The sequence below is a fragment of the Ranitomeya variabilis genome, chromosome 2 (genome assembly GCF_051348905.1).
Source record: "Ranitomeya variabilis isolate aRanVar5 chromosome 2, aRanVar5.hap1, whole genome shotgun sequence".
NCBI classification, from domain to species: Eukaryota; Metazoa; Chordata; class Amphibia; order Anura; family Dendrobatidae; genus Ranitomeya; species Ranitomeya variabilis.
This window is the reverse complement of record NC_135233.1, coordinates 137,134,700-137,155,361: the sequence shown is the minus strand read 5'-3', so window position 1 is coordinate 137,155,361 and position 20,662 is coordinate 137,134,700. Positions and strand designations below refer to the sequence as shown.

At 42.1% G+C, this 20,662-nt stretch overlaps 1 protein-coding gene across 7 annotated transcripts in view; it reads left to right on the top strand.

Moving 5' to 3' along the window:
• BIRC6 (baculoviral IAP repeat containing 6) overlaps positions 1 to 20,662 on the top strand; it is a 397,034-nt gene that overhangs the window by 313,814 nt on the left and 62,558 nt on the right. For all 7 annotated transcript variants that reach the window (XM_077283020.1, XM_077283019.1, XM_077283017.1 and 4 more), the window contains exon 66: positions 18,962 to 19,166. In XM_077283020.1, the coding sequence (XP_077139135.1) occupies positions 18,962 to 19,166 (205 nt within the window). The remainder of the gene's footprint in view (positions 1 to 18,961; positions 19,167 to 20,662) is intronic.

Sequence of the window (20,662 nt, the reverse complement as noted above, 5' to 3'; positions counted from 1 at the left end):
TTTATTTTTATTTTTATTTTTATTTATTTTTATTTTTATTTTTTTTCAGTTTTTCCATTCTTTTCATTTTTTCATGTTTTTTCTGTTTTTCTTTTGTTCATTTCATTTTATTGCAATTTTTTTTTACGGTGCATTTCCTTTTTCAACTCAAGGTTTCTTCCACAGCCTGAATAATCATGTTTGGACTCCTACTTCCCATTGATTTATTATGTCATGTTGTGTGATATTGTTCTACTAGCCCCACTCAATTTTAAACATTGTTATATGCAACTTTCTGGTGATATCTCCATATTATGCTACATCACACATATCCAGCAGAACTTATCGCTATCTATACTCTCTTGCTCCATAAGGTCTAGGGCTTTCTCCTATTCTTATCCCTTTAATTTACTTTAAATGGCTCCACTACTCCTAGCGTTAGTTTCCCTCTGCTATACACGGCACAGGGGACACTCCCAGTACACAGACGCCGCTACTATCCTCTGATGCCACTACTATGTAGCTTATACAGGCGCCCCCGCTTACCCTGCCTGACGCAAGCGCAGGCTTATATCTCCAATACACGGCGCCTATCAAGTACCGGCCAGCGCTCGCACCAAGCAGTGATCCCACTGCGCAGGCGCCGAGAATACACCGGGTTACGTAACCTATACAGGCTCCCTCGCTTACCCTGCCTGACGCATGCGCAGGCTTATCTCTCCAATACACGGCGCCAATCTAACACCGCCCAGCGCTCACACCAGGCAGTGATCCCACTGCGCAGGCGCTGACAGTACACCGGGCTCCTCTCATCGCTTACTGCGCAGGCGCCGGCGTCCACCATACCTCCGGTCACATGACCAGCCGGAGCATCATCAAAAAGCGGCACTTTGCAGCTTCCGATACTGCTGGTTTCACCGCCAAGACACAGTGTGCGTCGGCGTCTCCCACCTCACCACCAACGCAGATTTCAAGCTCCCACATAGCGCTTCCTCGGATATTTGATGTGAGGCTACGGATCTATAACAGATAAGTTCCATACACATATGCACTGTTATTCATAATATGTACTTTTTCAGATCCGAGCAGATACCCCCACTTCGTTCTAGTGGGTCTATACACCTTGGAGCTGCTTTTGCTCCTAAGTAACAGCACCGTAATTGCATCTATACCGGATCTCACACCTAGGACGGGACATTTAGACTAATATCAAGGTACTTCTATTCCCTATATGATAAACCCTGTTACTCTTGACAGGTTCTCACGTGCATATATGTTTATATATGTGTATATATATATATATATATATATACCTAATATACATACCTACTATGTGTATTTTTGTCTCAGCCAACCTAGCTCTTGACAGAGGTACTAGAACCAGATTTACCCTGTCTCTGACAACCACCCATTGGACCTTAGGCCTTATTTCCCCAATCTTGGTAAATACATTCTTTTCGTTTTTCTACATATATGTCTACACCACTATATTCGGTCATTTCCCACAGACTATCTCTAGTCCATGTACCCTTTAACCGAACAATACAGCATTCCTGTGTTTTACTGTGAGTGTATGCTATAATAATAACGACATTTATACCTTCTTCTATATTTGTCTGCCACCCATGTATAGGGAAATACGACGCCTTCTTTAACCTTGAACTCAGTAGAATATCTTTATATCACATGACGGAATACAAAACAACCATTAAGGGTACGTTTATCCATCTCTTACCTCCTGTATCGTACCATTTCTAGTCTCTTTTTAGATTTATTCCCAATCCTCAGCGTACCATACCTTGTTCTACACTAGATTGCAGAACCTGTCAAATCTGTACTTGCTCGCTTATTGTCCACAGACATCTGACATGTTTTCTTCATAAATGCTATAATGTATGTGATTCATACAGCATACTTTGTATATATTGTATATTTGAACATTGTATATATTTTGTATTTATACATTATTTTTTCTATCTTGTTACAGCACGCACTTTGTGATCAAGGCCACTGAGTGGCCGAAACGTTAAAATACTATTGCCCTGTTGTTTTCGTCTCTCATCTTGAATAAATCCTCACGTTAGCAAAAATCAACATGATGAGTGCGGTGATTTGACTTTTTTTTCTCTATTGAAGGGGAAAAGCAGGATTATTTAAAAACTGCGCAACTCTTATATGCTGCATATTAAACCCCACCACTGAGCACTAATAAACGCCTTAACATTACCTAGCATCCTATATGTGGGTATCTTGATGTGCACAAAGAGGATGTTCTGTTTATGGGAATATCGTCTTCGCTTCTTTTGTGAAACTGGATAGTAGATACTTGATTGCTTTAATGGTTCGGCTCCTGAGTGTTTGTAAACTGGACTATATTGTAGAGTCTACTGGAGTACAAATTAATAGCTAATCTGGCTCTATCAAGGAGAAGCTTCACAAGATCAGCAGACAGGCTGCTTAATATTCTGCCAGCCACGTTCTGGATATCACAGTGCTTCATGTTAATTCAATAGGCGTGCTGCAAAACCGCCTCGAGTTGTAATGAATCTTGTGGTTTGAAATAACAATGAAATTGAGGAAGCTTCTGCCGCTTATATATTTATATATTTTTTTACTTCATCTGTAGCAGACCCCTAAAGATGATAGATGTAAAATTTGTATCTAAGCGCCATGCATACTATCTGTTTTATAGCACACTAGTGGTACATTTACATGCGGACAGTTCAGTGACACATGCTCATGGATTTTTATAAACCCCATTCAGATACAGTTTAACACCTTTGAATCGCCTACATAAAGTGGCGTTGGAAAGTTTTTTTTTCACTTGAGCGGTGGTCCTCTCAAAGATAATTTCCAAGGTGCTGATTATATAATGACACAAGAAATCTGGTGTGGTTACGGGAACGGCCCTAGGGCTGGTCTTTCTGAAAGGTGAAAGTAAAACCGGAATTTCTACAATAAATATGCAAAGTTTTAACATACCACATAGTGGCTAAGAATAGGACTAATACAAGCTGTATTGGCGCCTTATATCAGTTAACTGGGTTCCTATTTATAATTCTGTTTCATAACATCTGTAAGGAGTTTGTATGTTCTCCCTTTGCGTGGATTTCCTTCCGGGGTCTCCCACATTCCAAAAACATACTTATAGGGAATGTAGATTGTGAGCCCCCAATGGGGACAGTGATGATAATTAGAGATGAGCGAACATCGTCTGCACCCTCCTTATTCGGCAAGATATAGCGCTTACCAAAGAAGCTGCATCGGGAACCCGACTACCTGGAGCGCTCCCGATAATCAGCTGTTCGGCGCCGCAGCTGCATGTGTCCCTGCTGTGTGACAGTCACAACACACAGGCTGTCCATGCATGTGTCCACGATAATAGGCTCTCCCATCCTGCTGGCTCCCCGCAGTACAGGAGTACCCCTGGAGGAACCCACCTGAGCTCAACATTACGTTCAACTAAGATTATAGCTTATAAATAATAAAAATTCACTAACTCTGGTATGTCGGCATTGTGTGGGCACGTACTTTCTGGATTCCTGATTTTCTAATTGAGATGCCTTCTGAACATGGCGAATGGTGTGAATTGTTTAATTTCCTTTGTGACATGATTTATAATATGGGAGCTAATCATATCAGACACTTCTAACCATTCGTTGCAGTTATAAAATGTTTGTGCTATATATTACTTATTTCTGTTCATTAAATCTATTTGGACCTGTCACAATGATTCATCTTATTGTCCTTGCAGTTTATCAGTGGAGAACTTAAAAAAAAAAAAAAAAAGTAGTATTTAGCTGTGCACAGAACAAAAATAAATGGTGATCACGTGCCAATCTAGAGGTAATTTCGAGAAGGGTCTAAACCGTGTACTTTATAAAGTCTCTATCACAGTGAATTAAAGGTTTAGTCATGTATTATATGTAAAAGGGAATTTCCACACAGACCCCTCCCTCCCATCTCTTTATTACAGGGGATGTCTTAAGGGTCCCCCTACATATAAGGAAAAGAGTATTTGGTAGCTCTCCTAGCCCGCTATGTTTGCCCAGAAAACTGAAATAAGCAGAGACCTTTCTAGAATCAAAAGCGTCTGTAATTCTAAAGTAACAACAATGACAAATGGGAAGGATATGATCAGCGGGTGCAAAATATCCCAAGTCCTCGGCAAAGGAAATTCAAAGTTACTAGTAGATCCAGCACTTCCATAAAATATAAAACTTTTATTTACCGTATATTCAGTTAAAACATGGCATAATCCGAGGAACAAGTCCTCCCCGAAAAAAGTAACAATCAAGGTTGAGGCGTTTCGAAGTGATACTTACTCATAGCCAGGTTTCCAGCGCTTTCCTTGTATTATCACTGTACTTATTTGTGGGACCTGGCTTTGGTAACCGTTTTCCTGTTGAGATATGAGAAGCTGTATCTGTCGTTTCTAGCGCTGCTCGGTTCCCCCTGCATTATGTGAGCGCAGTTCTAATGCTTATTGCCGGCTCACATAGCGGGCCGCTAGTTCCTTTCTTAATCTTTTGTCTTTTAACAACTCGTTCTGAGTCTCCTAGACTTACATTGAAGTGAACATGGCTTATTGCAACATGTAAGGTTACAGACTTGTTGAAGAATTAATCTGTACATATTGTAGTATTACAAGGACCTCATCGAGCTGATAAATAGATCTTATGGACATAGCATGCATACGCTTTCAGAATCAGAATAGACAAATGGGAAGGCACTTGTTGGCCGAATAAGGCATTTTAAATTGACAAATGCCAGACCACAGGAACATGGGAGGTGGACAGTCTCAGTACCTGATGTGCTCAAATCTTTCAAGATCTTCCCTTGTAATGGCATTTACGTTTTCATATAGTGTAAGGTCATCAGTATGTGAAATAACCATTGATAGCTGTAAGGCTGGTCTCTTCCATTTGGAACCAGTATGAATTTTAGTAGTGAGTAATATAAATTGAGAATGCCTAAAAATTACCGTACATTAGGCTTATTCAGTGGTTTGTCTCCTAATATACAGATAGCTGTCAATTTAGGGCAGGAGTAACCAGTTACACCTTCAATTAAAATTTTAATTTGCTGCCAAAATGCGCGATGGCACGACCACCACTTATGATACCTTGTTCAGAGTGCGTCAGCCTCTAAAACTGGGAACCCAGGGGGTATATAGTATAGTCTGGTAGGCACATGTGATGGAAGCTTTGATGGTGGTTCCATCAAAGAGGCTTGCCAGATACCATTGCTTAGAACCTCACAGAAAATCCAAGTCCAGTGGGCTCAATGGATGTCCTCCACCCAATGTAACATCGATCGTTTCCGTTATTCAGAAGACAAGTAGCCCTGTTATCAATGCTGGATATATGGCATTGGGGAAGTTAACACTTTAGAATGAAAGGGCTTTAGTAAATTGGCAAAATGAGAGAACTTAGAGAAGGCAGATGATTCTATATTGCTTTGATGAATGGAAATGGGACATCATAAAGTTGCACCGTTACATATAACCATGTGAGGTTAATTTCTGATCCACCTGATCTCTCAAATGGTGTAGAGAGGCTCATTTACCTTCGCTGTCAGCCGAACACTTGTGATGTGAGGGGAGAGAGTCAGGAAACCTCTTCACTTTAGATGTTTGGCCAATCATGCTATGTATCCTGACACCAGGGCACCTTGTTGCTTTTACTTTCTGAGATTTTTGATATTGTGCCTAATGCTGCTATCATAAGGCGTGTCGATATTTGATTAGTATAAAGATGTTACATTTGGGTATGATGGATGATGTATTTTTTTCTTAGCACTCCTGTATTTTATGAACCTCAGTAGGAGTTGGCAAACCCTATGTGACTGCCACTAGACATTAACTGAGCCCCTGGGAGCCACAACCTCCAATGCTTTAGACGTACTTCGGCAAATGCCTGTGACGAAGTCGTGACTTATGAGTTTAAAATGCAGCAGAGCATAAAACGCGTGGAAGTGACATGATGGCCAGAAGCGCACACAACCACATTCATATGTTTGGAAAGGTATAGTGATGAAGACTGGGAAAGCCTGCAGTGCTGAATTATTTAGCATCGGTAGGAGGAAAAGCTGAGCCCTTCAGGAAATGAACTACCTGAGCTATTTTATGCGTCTGTAGCAACTGTGGAGAGTTTAAAGCTTTTAATTAGAAAGGTTTTGTATTGTACGGTGCGGTTAGCCTGTGGTTCCCAGCGTAGTGTAGCTGCTATTCCTTTGTGTTACTCATGGAAGTGAGCCCGCTGTGCCACCTTATTACACAACCTGGAATCTTAATGAGTTTGTTAACTCTGAGATGATGCCAGCCTGGAAGTTGGCGCTGGTTTGTCAGGGGAATTATCATAGTCTATAATAACACAAAGTTAAATTGGTTCGATCCCTACCCAGCAGCACCATTGCAGGTATTAATGCAGAATCCAGTGCTCGCAGCTCTTCAACAATCTCCTTTGTATTTCTTCGATGTAACTGGATCGTCGTCCTCATCCAATTAAGCTGTATTCAAGTTGTTAAACGATTTGGAAAAAAGGAGTTAGCGCTGCTCAATATTATCCATTTACCAGCCCATTAGGTTTGGCTTTTTTATACTTATATCTTTATAGTTATTTCTGCACTAGTTGTTATACATCTCCAGCATTGTGCTTTGAATACCATATAAAACCTGACTCCAGCGCCGAAAATAGTGTTACCTGCTGTTTGGGTGACCTCCTTTCAACCTTCCAGCACAGATATCTACAATGCAGCGTCACATTATATAATATATATATAATATATGTATAATGTGACGCAGCAGTATTTTTTATTTTTAGTTTTTGTCCTGCCTGAATACTAAAGTGGGTAATACACTTTTCTGTGCAATCTGTTTAAGGTGTCTGACAGTAGAACACACGTGCAGGAGTTTAGGAAGAATAACTTTCTTACCCATTTGTATGGTTCATGTATGGTGGCTATATATATTCGTTTTGATATTGGAAATGGGTTTTGGCTTTAGTATTTTATTTGTTAATACCAGCTAATGAGGGCACGGTAGGTGAAACGCTTTCAATTTTTTGCATAGGTAATTTTCTGTCCCGTTACCCTTTTGCAGCTGTGCGAACAAGTTGCTAATGGCTAAATCAATTTGTATTAGAGATCAGTAGTAAAATCCGAATGACGGATATCCTATATGGCGTTCTTTGAAATTCTTTGTACATGAGCGACGATTGCATTCTTTTTTTTGCTCTGAAATGTATAATTCTCTGCTTTATTCACAATCCACCTTATGTCTTGTGATAGAGCCAATCTGAATAGACATCCAGTTTGATTATTGTTATTATGAATGTTCTCAGGTTTCCTTACTTTGGTTACGTGCTTGCGTTCCCATTATCAGTGGCACATTACATATTTTCATGGGTTTGTGTTTAAAGCAGCATTTTTCTATTTGGGGGGCATAGCAAGGGAAGAGCTGACAGTGCACGTCTCCCATGTCACTTTTCTTGTCCATGGTACTTAGAAGGGTGGGTGTAGGTCCAGCAACAATGACCTGGAATCTGATCTTTCTCTCACATGTTGATGGACACAGTTGACACATGATGCATGTTTGCAATGTATATACATGCAGTCACATGCTGATTAGTCTCTTCCTGCTTCTCTTATTAATTGAACATTTTGAGAACCTGTTTGAGATTTGTCGACCCGTCACCTTCAACTTGCACGGGAGTACAGTTTACTCGGCGCGCACACTCACAATTTGGCATAATTCACGTAGTCTTCAAACGACTGCCCCTTTAAAACAACAAGCTGGTGCGCTGTGTCTAAAAATGTAACCCATATATTGGAAAAAAAATAGAAGTGATACTATTTTAAAAACAGCACCTCTGAACTATACAAAACTGCGGTCAGGTAGTACAGTAAGGATATGTGCACACGTTACAGATTTGCTTCTGGAATTATCTGTGTGGATTCTGCATCTCTTGGCAGATTTTGTGCAGTTTTCCTGCGGATTCTGTGCGTATTTCATGCGGTTTTTACCCCTGCGGATTTCTATAAAGGAATGGGTGTAGAAACGCAGCAGATCTGCACAAAAGAAGTGACATGCTCCTTTTTTGAATCTGCTGCGTTTTCCGCGCAAATTTTTCTCCACTATTAGCACAGCTTTTTTTTTTTTTTTTGCCATTGATTTTCATTGTACTGTAAATCACTTGCAGATCTGCAGTGTTTCTGAATTGAAAAAAAAGGTGCTTTTCAGGAATGAATGCAAAGTGGTGCAACAGGAAGGAAAAATATTATTTTTACCACCTAAATGTTGCCGTTAGACTAAGGCCATTATTTGGCCATGAATTACCATGGCAAACATCAGGACCACACAATCATGATCTCAGGGTGCCGCTGGGGGTTAAATAGGGAGCCCCCACACTCTGTTAACCTTCTAGATGTCTTAGCCAGTATTGACAGCAGCGTCCAAGGGGTTAAATGGCCATGGTCGGTGTCCGCTCTACTGTCACATGTAGCAGTAAAAATGTATTGGTGGTCATTGAGAGGGTAAACAGGGAATTTAAAAACTGTTAAAGGGGTTTTCTGGATTTTTTTTTACTTTTGAATCAATGAGCTCATGTCAAGTCAAAATAATAGTCAATGCTCACTTTCCCTGGGTCCAGCACTAAAGATCCGTTGGTCTAGTTGTGATTGGCTGCAGCCGTGAAGAGCGCTGTGGTCTTGACCTCACCACTGCAGCAAGTAAAAGCAAGAGTGACAGAGCTGCATGCGATGAAGGTGAGTAATGGTTCTTTAAAAGAAAAAATAAATAAAGGACAATGATTTCCTCAGTACACATAACATTGGGGGTTATGGTTAATTTAGTGACAAAATGAACAATTGGTGGAGAAAGGTTGATGGACCTGTGTCTTTTTTCAACTTATGTAACTATGTAACATTTTAAGGCAGCGAACTTTACCTTTATCGCTGGTGAAAGAAACCAGGCAGCATCTCAAGCACTTTGACCACTGACCTGTTAGGCAGTAATGGCACTTGATTCGATCACCTCCTTTCCGGGTGTCTCCTAGCACAGCTCCTCTACACAATAGTATGAGTACATCCTAGTCATTGGAGGAGTATAATTAATTGTTTCTCCTTTTGATAGTTTATAGAGATGAAATAGGATGTGATAAAGAAGAGGACATATCAGATTCCCCTGAATATAAAGGATAATAATCTCTCTATTTATATAGCGCTAACATATTCCGCAGCGCTTTACAGTTTGCACACATTATCATCTAAATTCCTTATCAGTATGTCTTTGCAATGTGGGAGGAAACTGGAGAAAACCCACGCAAACACGAGGAGAACATATTCCTTGCAGATATTGTCCTTGTTGGGATTTGAACCCAGGACCCCAGCGCTGCAGTGCTAACCACTGAGCCACGTGCTGCCCCAACACCTTATTGCTAATATAAGGCTGCTGCTCTTATAACTTCTAGGGTCAAGGCCTCATCCAGATGTCTGGTTTAACCCCTTCCCGACCCATGACGCCACATAGGCGTCATGAAAACCCGTGCCAATCCGACCCATGACGCCTATGTGGCGTCATGGAATGATCGCGTCCCTGCAGATCGGGTGAAAGGGTTAACTCCTATTTTACCCGATCTGCAGGGAGAGGGGGAGTGGTGCTTCAGCCCAGGGGGGGTGGCTTCACCCCCCCGTGGCTACGATCGCTCTGATTGGCTGTTGAAAGTGAAACTGCCAATCAGAGCGATTTGTAATATTTCACCTAAAAAACAGGTGAAATATTACAATCCAGCCATGGCCGATGCTGCAATATCATCGCCCATGGCTGGAAAACCTGAAGTGACCACCCCCCACCCCACCGATCGCCCCCCCACCGCTCCGTTATGGGGTCCGGTCCCCTCCGTCCTGTGCTCCGCTGCCCCGTGCTCCTGCCCGCTCCCCCGTCCTGCTGTCCGCTCCCCCCGTCCTCCGATCACCCCCCCTGTGCTCAGATCCACCCCCCCACCACCCCTTCATACTTACCGATCCTCCCGGTGTCCGGCCGTCTCCTCGCTGGGCGCCGCCATCTTCCAAAATGGCGGGCGCATGCTCAGTACGCCCGCCGGCCGGCAGATTCCTTACAGGTACATTTTGATCGCTGTGGTAGGTTCTACCACAGCGATCAAAATAAAAAAAATAATAAATAAACCCCCCCCTTTATCACCCCCATAGATAGGGACAATAATAAAATAAAGAAAATATTTATTTTTTTTTTTTCCCACTGTGGTTAGGGTTAGAACTAGGGTTAGGGTTAGAACTAGGGTTAGGGTTACGGGTAGGGTTAGGGTTATGGCATGTGCGGATTTGGCAGCGGATCCGCGGCGGATCGGCCGCGGATCCGCAGCGGATCGGCCGCGGATCCGCAGCGGATCGGCCGCGGATCCGCAGCGGATCGGCCGCGGATCCGCAGCGGATCGGCCGCGGATCCGCAGCGGATCGGCCGCGGATCCGCAGCGGATCGGCCGCGGATCCGCAGCGGATCGGCCGCGGATTGGCCGCTGCGAATTCGTAGCAGTTTTCCATCAGGTTTACAGTACCGTGTACACCTATGGAAAACCAAATCCGCTGTGCCCATGGTGCGGAAAATTCCGTGCAGAAACGCTGCGTTGTATTTTCCACAGCATGTCAATTCTTTGTGCGGATTCCGCAGCGTTTTACACCTGTTCCTCAATAGGAATCCGCAGGTGAAATCCGCACAAAAAAACACTGGAAATCTGCTGTAAATCCGCAGGTAAAACGCAGTGCCTTTTACTTGCAGATTTTTCAAAAGTCGTGCGGAAAAATCTCACACGAATCCGCTACGTGGGCACATACCCTTAGGGTTAGGGTTGGAATTAGGGCTAGGGTTGGAATTAGGGTTACGGGTGTGTTGGGGTTAGGGTTGTGGTTAGGGGTGTGTTGGGGTTAGGGTTGGGATTAGGGTTATGGCTACAGTTGGGATTAGGATTAGGGGTGTGTTGGGGTTAGTGTTGAAGTTAGAAATGAGGGGTTTCCACTGTTAGGGCACATCAGGGGTCTCCAAACGCAACATGGCGCCACCATTGATTCCAGCCAATCTTGCATTCAAAAAGTCAAATGGTGCTCCCTCCCTTCCAAGCCCCGACGTGTGCCCAAACAGTGGTTTACCCCCACATTTGGGGTACCAGCGTACTCAGGACAAACTGGGCAACAACTGTTGGGGTCCAATTTCTCCTGTTACCCTTGCAAAAATAAAAAATTACTTGCTAAGACATAATTTTTGAGGAAAGAAGAATTATTTTTTATTTTCACGGCTCTGCGTTGTAAACTTCTGTGAAGCACTTGGAGGTTGAACGTGCTCATCACACATCTAGATAAGTTCCTTGGGGGGTCTAGTTTCCAAAATGGGGTCACTTGTGGGGTGTTTCTACTGTTTAGGCACATCAGGGGCTCTGCAAATGCAACGTGACGCCAGCAGACCATTCCATCAAAGTCTGCATTTCAAATGTCACTACTTCCCTTCCGAGCCCTGACGTGCGCCCAAACAGTGGTTTACCCCCACATATGGGGTACCAGCGTACTCACAACAAACTGGGCAACAAATATTGGGGCCCAATTTCTCCTGTTACCCTTGTGAAAATAAAAAATTGCTTGCTAAAACATCTTTTTTGAGGAAAGAAAAATGATTTTTTATTTTCACGGCTCTGCGTTGTAAACTTCTGTGAAGCACTTGGGGGTTGAATGTGCTCATCACACATCTAGATAAGTTCCTTGGGGGGTCTAGTTTCCAAAATGGGGTCACTTGTGGGGTGTTTCTACTGTTTAGGCACATCAGGGGCTCTGCAAATGCAACGTGACGCCAGCAGACCATTCCATCAAAGTCTGCATTCCAAAACGTCACTACTTCCCTTCCGAGCCCCGGCATGTGCCCAAACAGTGGTTTACCCCCACATATGGGGTATCAGCGTACTCAGGAGAAACTGGACAACAACTTTTGGGGTCCAATTTCTCCTGTTACCCTTGCAAAAATAAAAAATTCTGGGCTAAAAAAATATTTTTGAGGAAAGGAAACACATTATTTTCACGGCTCTGCGTTATAAACTTCTGTGAAGCACTTGGGGGTTCAAAGTGCTCACCACACATCTAGATAAGTTCCTTGGGGGGTCTAGTTTCCAAAATGGAGTCACTTGTGGGGAGTTCCTACTGTTTAGGCACATCAGGGGCTCTGCAAATGCAACGTGACGCCCGCAGAGCATTCCATCAAAGTCTGCATTCCAAAACGTCACTACTTCCCTTCCGAGCCCCGGCATGTGCCCAAACAGTGGTTTACCCCCACATATGGGGTATCACCGTACTCAGGAGAAACTGGACAACAACTTTTGGGGTCCAATTTCTCCTGTTACCCTTGCAAAAATAAAAAATTCTGGGCTAAAAAAATATTTTTGAGGAAAGGAAACACATTTATTATTTTCACGGCTCTGCGTTATAAACTTCTGCGAAGCACTTGGGGGTTCAAAGTGCTCACCACACATCTAGATTAGTTCCTTGGGAGGTCTAGTTTCCAAAATGGGGTCACTTGTTAGGGAGCTCCAATGTTTAGGCACACAGGGGCTCTCCAAACGTGACATGGTGTCCGCTAATGATTGGAGCTAATTTTCCATTCAAAAAGCCAAATGGCGTGCCTTCCCTTCCGAGCCCTGCCGTGTGCCCAAACAGTGGTTTACCCCCACATATGGGGTATCATCGTACTCAGGACAAACTGGACAACAACATTTGGGGTCCAATTTCTCCTATTACCCTTGGAAAATTAAAAAATCCTGGGCTAAAACTCATTTTTGAGGAAAGAAAAATTATTTTTTTATTTTCACGGCTCTGCGTTATAAACTTCTGTGAAGCACCTGGGGGTTATAAGTGCTCACTATGCATCTAGATAAGTTCCTTGGGGGGTCTAGTTTCCAAAATGGGGTCACGTGTAGGGGAGCTCCAATGTTTAGGCACACAGGGGCTCTCCAAACGCGACATGGTGTTCGCTAACGATTGGAGCTAATTTTCCATTCAAAAAGTCAAATGGCACGCCTCCCCTTCCGAGCCTTGCCGTGCACCCAAACAGTGGTTTACCCCCACATATGAGGTATCAACATACTCAGCAGAAATTGCCCAACAAATTTTAGGATCCATTTTATCCTGTTGCCCATGTGAAAATGAAAAAATTGAGGCTAAAAGAAATTTTGTGTGAAAAAAAAGTACTGTTTAATTTTTACGGATCAATTTGTGAAGCACCTGAGAGTTTAAAGTGCTCACTATGCTTCTAGATAAGTTCCTTGGGGGGTCTACTTTCCAAAATGGGGTCACTTGTGGGAGCGCTCCAATGTTTAGGCACACGGGGGCTCTCCAAACGTGACATGGTCTCTGCTAGCGATGGAGATCATTTTTCATTCAAAAAGTCAAATGGCGCTCCTTCCCTTCCGAGCCTTACCATGTGCCCAAACAGTGGTTTACCCCCACATGTGAGGTATCAGTGTACTCAGGAGAAATTGTCCAACAAATTTTAGGATCCATTTTATCCTGTTGCCCATGTGAAAATGAAAAAATTGAGGCTAAAATAATTTTTTTGTGAAAAAAAAGTACTGTTTCATTTTTACGGATCAATTTGTGAAGCACCTGGGGGTTTAAAGTGCTCACTATGCTTCTAGATAAGTTCCTTGGGGGGTCTAGTTTCCAAAATGGGGTCACTTGTGGGGGAGCTCCAATGTTTAGGCACACGGGGGCTCTCCAAACGCGACATGGTGTCCGCTAAAGATTGGAGCCAATTTTTCATTCAAAAAGTCAAATGGCGCTCCTTTCCTTCCAAGCCCTGCCGTATGCCCAAACAGTGGTTTACCCCCACATATGAGGTATCAGCGTACTCAGGACAAATTGGACAACATCGTTCGTGGTCCAGTTTTTCCTTTTACCCTTGGGAAAATAAAAAAAATGTTGCTAAAAGATCATTTTTGTGACTAAAAAGTTAAATGTTCATTTTTTCCTTCCATGTTGCTTCTGCTGCTGTGAAACACCTGAAGGGTTAATAAACTTCTGGAATGTGGTTTTGAGCACCTTGAGGGGTGCAGTTTTTAGAATGGTGTCACTTTGGGGTATTTTCAGCCATATAGAACCCTCAAACTGACTTCAAATGTGAGGTGGTCCCTAAAAAAAATGGTTTTGTAAATTTTGTTGTAAAAATGAGAAATCACTGGTCAAATTTTAACCCTTATAACTTCCTAGCAAAAAAAAAATTTGTTTCCAAAATTGTGCTGATGTTAAGTAGACATGTGGGAAATGTTATTTATTAACTATTTTGTATCACATAACTCTCTGGTTTAACAGAATAAAAATTCAAAATGTGAAAATTGCGAAATTTTCAAAATTTTCGCCAAATTTCCGTTTTTTTCACAAATAAACTCAGAAATTATCGACCTAAATTTACCACTAACATGAAGCCCAATATGTCACGAAAAAACAATCTCAGAATCGCTAGGATCCGTTGAAGCGTTCCTGAGTTATTACCTCATAAAGGGACACTGGTCAGAATTGCAAAAAACGGCAAGGTCATTAAGGCCAAAATAGGCTGGGTCATGAAGGGGTTAAACGTAATTGTTCTATCCCTGTGTTTCACAGGTAGAGCACATGCCCAATAAAGAGTCTAGTGTCCTACACATGCCCGTGTTATTTTTCAGCCCATGCCAAGAAATGGATTTTTTTTCCAAGTCACGGATCAAAAATACCATGCAAGCCTAGGGGTCTGTGAAATGCATCGAATATGAATGTACAAAGGTCATTGTGAAAGGACGGGGATCAGGGGCAGTTGCGGCATTGCCTAATGTGATTGCTGGGTCCTGTGTCATCAGCTGTGTATAGAGATTTTGCCTGTCTTTGTATCCTGCCTCCGATGATAAGCAGCCTGCTGAAAACTCTTCTTGAAAGGACAGGAAGTATGAGTTTAAAAATGCCCCAGTGGCCAGTGTGAAAATTGTATATTATAATACATATACATATAAATGTAATTATATAATTATAATGTGTGTATAATTTATTTCACACACAAATCTGACTTGAAACCATAGGTAATTTTCAGCTGATAGCTTTCTTATAATAAATGATCGTTTTTCTGGTATACATAAAACTCTACACTTGTGTGTAAATTATATTTTTCACTATCATATTAAATCCATCTAATTGCCAGTAACAATTGGAAATGTGTGTAACATTTTCTACAACCATGGTCTCCCATTGATTTTTTTTCCTCATTCATATACTGGTTTGCGGCCGTGGATGACTCCTCTCAGGGTGACCAAATATCCTTTCCATGACAGCAGCCTGTGTTGGTGACATTGACCTGTGTACCATTTATCAGCATGTAATAATATCATGCAGTGTGCTGCATGTACCACTTTCTTCCTTGCCTGTATTCACTTGTAATTTGTAGTGCTTGAGGCAAAGGGACAGTGTCTTCGGCAGGGTCACAGGTAGGGGGGAGTTCATACTGCCGGCTGTTCCCAGCCCCTAATATCATTATTGACAGCGGAGCATGGCGGGGGTGGAGCTGGGCGTAGAAGCCGTCCTACTGAGCATCGCTGTTATCTGTATAGATAATTCCATCTCTGAAAGTGAAGGATGGTTCTGTAGGAAATATCCCTGCTCTGCGGGAAATGTTGGTTGGTTGTGGAGGGGAATTAGACGGGGCGGTCAGTTTTCTCGTCCCTACAGTAAAAGTAAGGTTAGTTCACATGTGATGAGCCATAAGTGCTGCATGTAATTTTTTTTTAAAGATTCATCAGCAGAAATTCGCTGCTGACGTTAGTATTTCTGCCACATATTCCTGCAAAGCATGAGCCTCATTATGTGGGGCTGATCTGCTGCTTTTCCATCTGGGATTCATAGAAATGCTAAACATGCTGAATATTAGGGATTTTTACATCTTCATGCAGAATATTGGCAGATTTGATAAGGAATTAAGGTGCTGAATTTGCATCTGCTTCCTCACCACGTCCTGCACATGTGAACATAGCCTTAGTAGTTTAGTGCACAGGAGCGACATTACACAGTTTTATCATTATTCACTATTATATTTTTGTTCCATTTTGACAATGTTTTGGTGCGTTTTAACTGAGCAGCAAGTCTACATTCTGCCTTATGCCCATGTGTCAGGCTGCTGGCTACATTATTCCCTGTCGTTAAATAAAGAGGAGAAAAATTATTCCGCTCACTCTCCTCCTATCGGCCAGCAATCACAGGAGCACTTGGGAGAGTCGGTCCCACACAGAAGGATCCGGCACATGAGAATTAAGATCAATGTTTCTTCCAAAATTGTACAAAACCTCTACATCAGTGGATTTACCGTACCAATATTGGGCAAAAGGTCCATACAACATGGGAGTGATTACTCGTTTTCGAGCTCCCTGGGGCTGACCATAGTGTTCTGTAATTCACTCCTTAGTCTTTTTACATCAAAGAACTGTTCCCTACCATTTACCATTAAAGGTTAATGCTTTGTGACATTAATACATATTCAGTTGCATTCTGTGGTCCCAGCGCTGAATTGAGCTGTTGAGGTCAGGTCAGAGGACCTGCGGCCAGTCGGAAAATCCATGTCCTAAGGGGACCGTCAAACACACGTGAATGCACCATTCCTATACCAGCAGCTAGAATACCAAATTCGACTCCTTTATGTTCCCGTTCCAAAAGTCCCACTTCTGGGTGAGATGTTAGTAAGCCCCGCTACTTTTGTGGTCTGATTTGCAGGATTGTCCTGGTAGAATCGGGACTGTTGGCAATTATTGTGTATTTGATTGGACCATTACGCTCAGTGATGCCCCTTGTTCTTCTTGTGCACAGGCAGTGAGTGTAGTGATTCCTGTTATGCTGTGTTCACTTTGAGTTTTTTTCAGTGAGTGGAAACTCTACAGAAACTAGAAGGGGCTAAATGGAATCACCAGATTTTTGCTTTCCCATCTGAAAGCAGCATAATGTAGGGGCAAAGACCGATTCCAGCAATGTCACTTACTGGGTTGATTTCATTTTGATAAAATCACTGTTTTCTCGGCTGCAGATCTACCAGTTCTCGGACTACTGAGCAGTGATAACCCCGCCCCCACCACGGATTGGCACAGTGTACACAGAAAGCCGCCAGTCAGTGGTTGGGGGCGGGATTATACAGAGCTCATGAATATGGAGGACTACATGTCAGCAGGTTTGCTAGTCACTAGTGATGATCGAGTATACTTGTTGCTCGAGTGATCTCCGAGTATTTGTTACTGCTCGGGAGATTTAGTTTTTGTTGACGCAGCTGCATGATTTGCGGCTGGTAGCCAGCCTGAGTACATGTGGGGATTGTCTGATTGCTAGGGAACCCCCACATGTATTCAAGCTGTCTAGCAATCGCCAATAATGCAGCTGCATGGACAAAAACTAAATCTCCGAGCAGTCACAAATACTCAGAGACCACCCGAGCGTGCTTGGGAAAACCCGAGCAATGAGTACACTCGCTCATCACTACTAGTCCTTGAAGATATCTTCAGCAGATCATCATTCCATGCTGGCATGTTTTTTTGCCTAAGTGCAATTGTCTCCCCATGATTGGGGGAGTTTTGTTTTATAAGGAAAGTTTCCACAGTGTGTTCGCATTCTTTATGACTAAGGCCACACACAGCACCAAAATCGCCTAACTGTTTTTTTCTATCACTAACGTGTGGATATTCATTTTGACATACGGTATATGGAATAAAATTTGAAGATTTTATCTATTTTTTTTATGTGCCGAGCAATTTGATTTTTCTTGGACTACACAGCCCAGTAAGTGACACATTGGTGACATCAGGGTCTATACCCCTACAATATGCTGCTCTCTAATTAGGGGACAGATTCCCTTTAGGGTACGTTCACACAGGACTTTTTTGCTGCTTTTTTTTGCTGCTTTTTTTTATGCTAATTTAGGTGTGTTATTTTGGTGCGTATTTGGTGCGTTTTTTGGGTACGTTCACACAGGACTTTTTTGCTGCAGATTTTTGCCAATTTTCAGCTGCTAGGACACCTCACAATGGCTCTTCACACCTCACAATGGCTCTTCACACCTTACTACCAGGAACTCCCTCACAATAGATCACAATCAGGACACCTCACAATGGCTCTTCACACCTCACAATGGCTCACAATGGCTCTTCACACCTCACTAACCACACCCCTAAGCTCTTGGCTGTGAGATCCCTTCCTGCTGGCCATGATTTTCTGCACAAAAAACGCAGCAAATAATGCTACATGCGTTTTTTCAGCGTTTTTGCAGCGTCTTTTTCATCACCCATTCAAGTCAATGGGTGAAAAAACGCTGCAAAAACACAGCAAAAACGCTGAAAGAAGTGACATGCCCCATGTCCAAAAAAAGCAGCAAAGCAGAAAATACTGATCAAACAAAAAACCAACGTGTGTGCATGAGATTTCTGAAATCTCATAGGCTTTACTGGTACTGTAAAAAGCAGCTGAAAATTAGCATAAAAAAGCAGCAAAAATCTGCAGCAAAAAAGTCCTGTGTGAACGTACCCTTAATAAGCCATGCATTTTGATTGGATAATTGGAGAGTTTCTGCTTTGAAAACTCAGCAGTGTGAACACTCACTCCCTTAGTAACTTTCACCAGCTGAACCAAACACCTTTGTTGGAACCGCAGGGAGTGCCATGCATGTAACCGCAATACTGATCCCTATAAAGGGAGTGCCATGCATGTAACCGCAGTACTGATCCCTATAAAGTGCGTTTTGTGTGATTTACGTCTAACATTTATTTTGTGCACAACCCCCTTTTAAAGAAAATTTTCAAAAGGCCATTACCACTTTGCATCACTGATGCTCCCCTATTAACTGGAGAGTGTGGGCTCTTTTCTGTGCCTTTGTTCTATTGATCATGTTAGATGATTAACTCTTACTAAAATGTATATTCAATATATTTTGTCTTAATAGTGTTGGACATGGCTAGGCATGTGCCTCTGTACCGAGCCTTGCTGGAGCTGCTGCGGGCTATTGCTTCATGTGTCGCCCTAGTACCTCTGTTACTTCCTCTGTCTGGAGGAGAGGAGGAGGAGGAACAGTCTGAGTCGCAAGCATCTGTGGGGACTTTGCTGGCAAAAATGAAAACCTGTGTTGACACCTATACTAACAGATTAAGGTAAGGCCTGGTTTTGACACCAAAAGCATATCTGTTTTTACATTTATAGTCTGCAGTCCGCAAGTCTTTTGCTTACTGTTCTTGACACGTAAAATAGCAGACTTTTGTGTAAAAAAAATAAATAAATAAAATCACTGATTTTGGGATACTGCAACAGCTTATTCTTCATAGACCACTCTTTCTCCTAACCAGCACCCCTTTTTCTCCAGTGCAGGATGAGCTACTGGCACAATTAAATTTCCGATTTTTCTCTGTAGCTATTTTTATGAATAGAATAGTAACACCATCCTATATTGGGAAATATAAGGTGGATATGATGGAAGATACTAATCCTGGAGTCATTAGGAAATCAAATTACACTGGTCAACAGCATTTTTGGTGCCAAAGATATTTCATCGAATTTAGGATATTTTTGGGGTGCTGATTCTGAATATGTCATCAGTTTTGCCAGATTGGCTCAAGTTTTTGAGATTTTTGGTATCTTATTTATAGCACTTGTTGGTAAATGCGACGCATCATCTCATTAATTTCTTTGGATTAGTACTTGAACTGAGCAGTTCTCAATATAGTTTTGTGTTAGTGTTCTAAAAGTTTGTTCATAGCTTGATTTTTGCACTAACTTTATGTTGTTGTCTGTTTTCCAGTGAAAAGCATGAACTCATCAAGAAGAAGTTGTCTTAACGATCCAGACTCATTCTGTTACATTTGTGGTGAATACACACTGCCAAAACATAGAAGAAACATAACAGACTTCGTAAAAAAGGTGTATTTTGCCTATTTTGGGGTTATGCTTGGGGACCAAGACAAGTTTTGGGCACCACACATAGTGTGCAAAGCATGTATCGAATTATTACGAAAATGGAGCAAAGGACAAAGAAAAAGCTTCAAATTTGGTGTTCCAATGGTGTGGAGAGAGCCAAAAAATCATCATGATGACTGTTATTTATGGTAAACACAGGTACAGGCACATCTTCACAATGAGAGACAGGCCTTCTTGCAGATTCCATGTTACTCCCATTTTCGTTTCTTATGCTTATTGAATCCTTGCACTGCACAGAAATAACAGTCATCATGATGATTTTTTGGCTCTCTCCACACCATTGGAACACCAAATTTGAAGCTTTTTCTTTGTCCTTTGCTCCATTTTCGTAATAATTCGATACATGCTTTGCACACTATGTGTGGTGCCCAAAACTTGTCTTGGTCCCCAAGCATAACCCCAAAATAGGCAAAATACACTTTTTTTACGAAGTCTGTTATGTTTCTTCTATGTTTTGGCAGTGTGTATTCACCACAAATGTAACAGAATGAGTCTGGATCGTTAAGACAACTTCTTCTTGATGAGTTCATGCTTTTCACTGGAAAACAGACAACAACATAAAGTTAGTGCAAAAATCAAGCTATGAACAAACTTTTAGAACACTAATTAACACAAAACTATATTGAGAACTGCTCAGTTCAAGTACTAATCCAAAGAAATTAATGAGATGATGCGT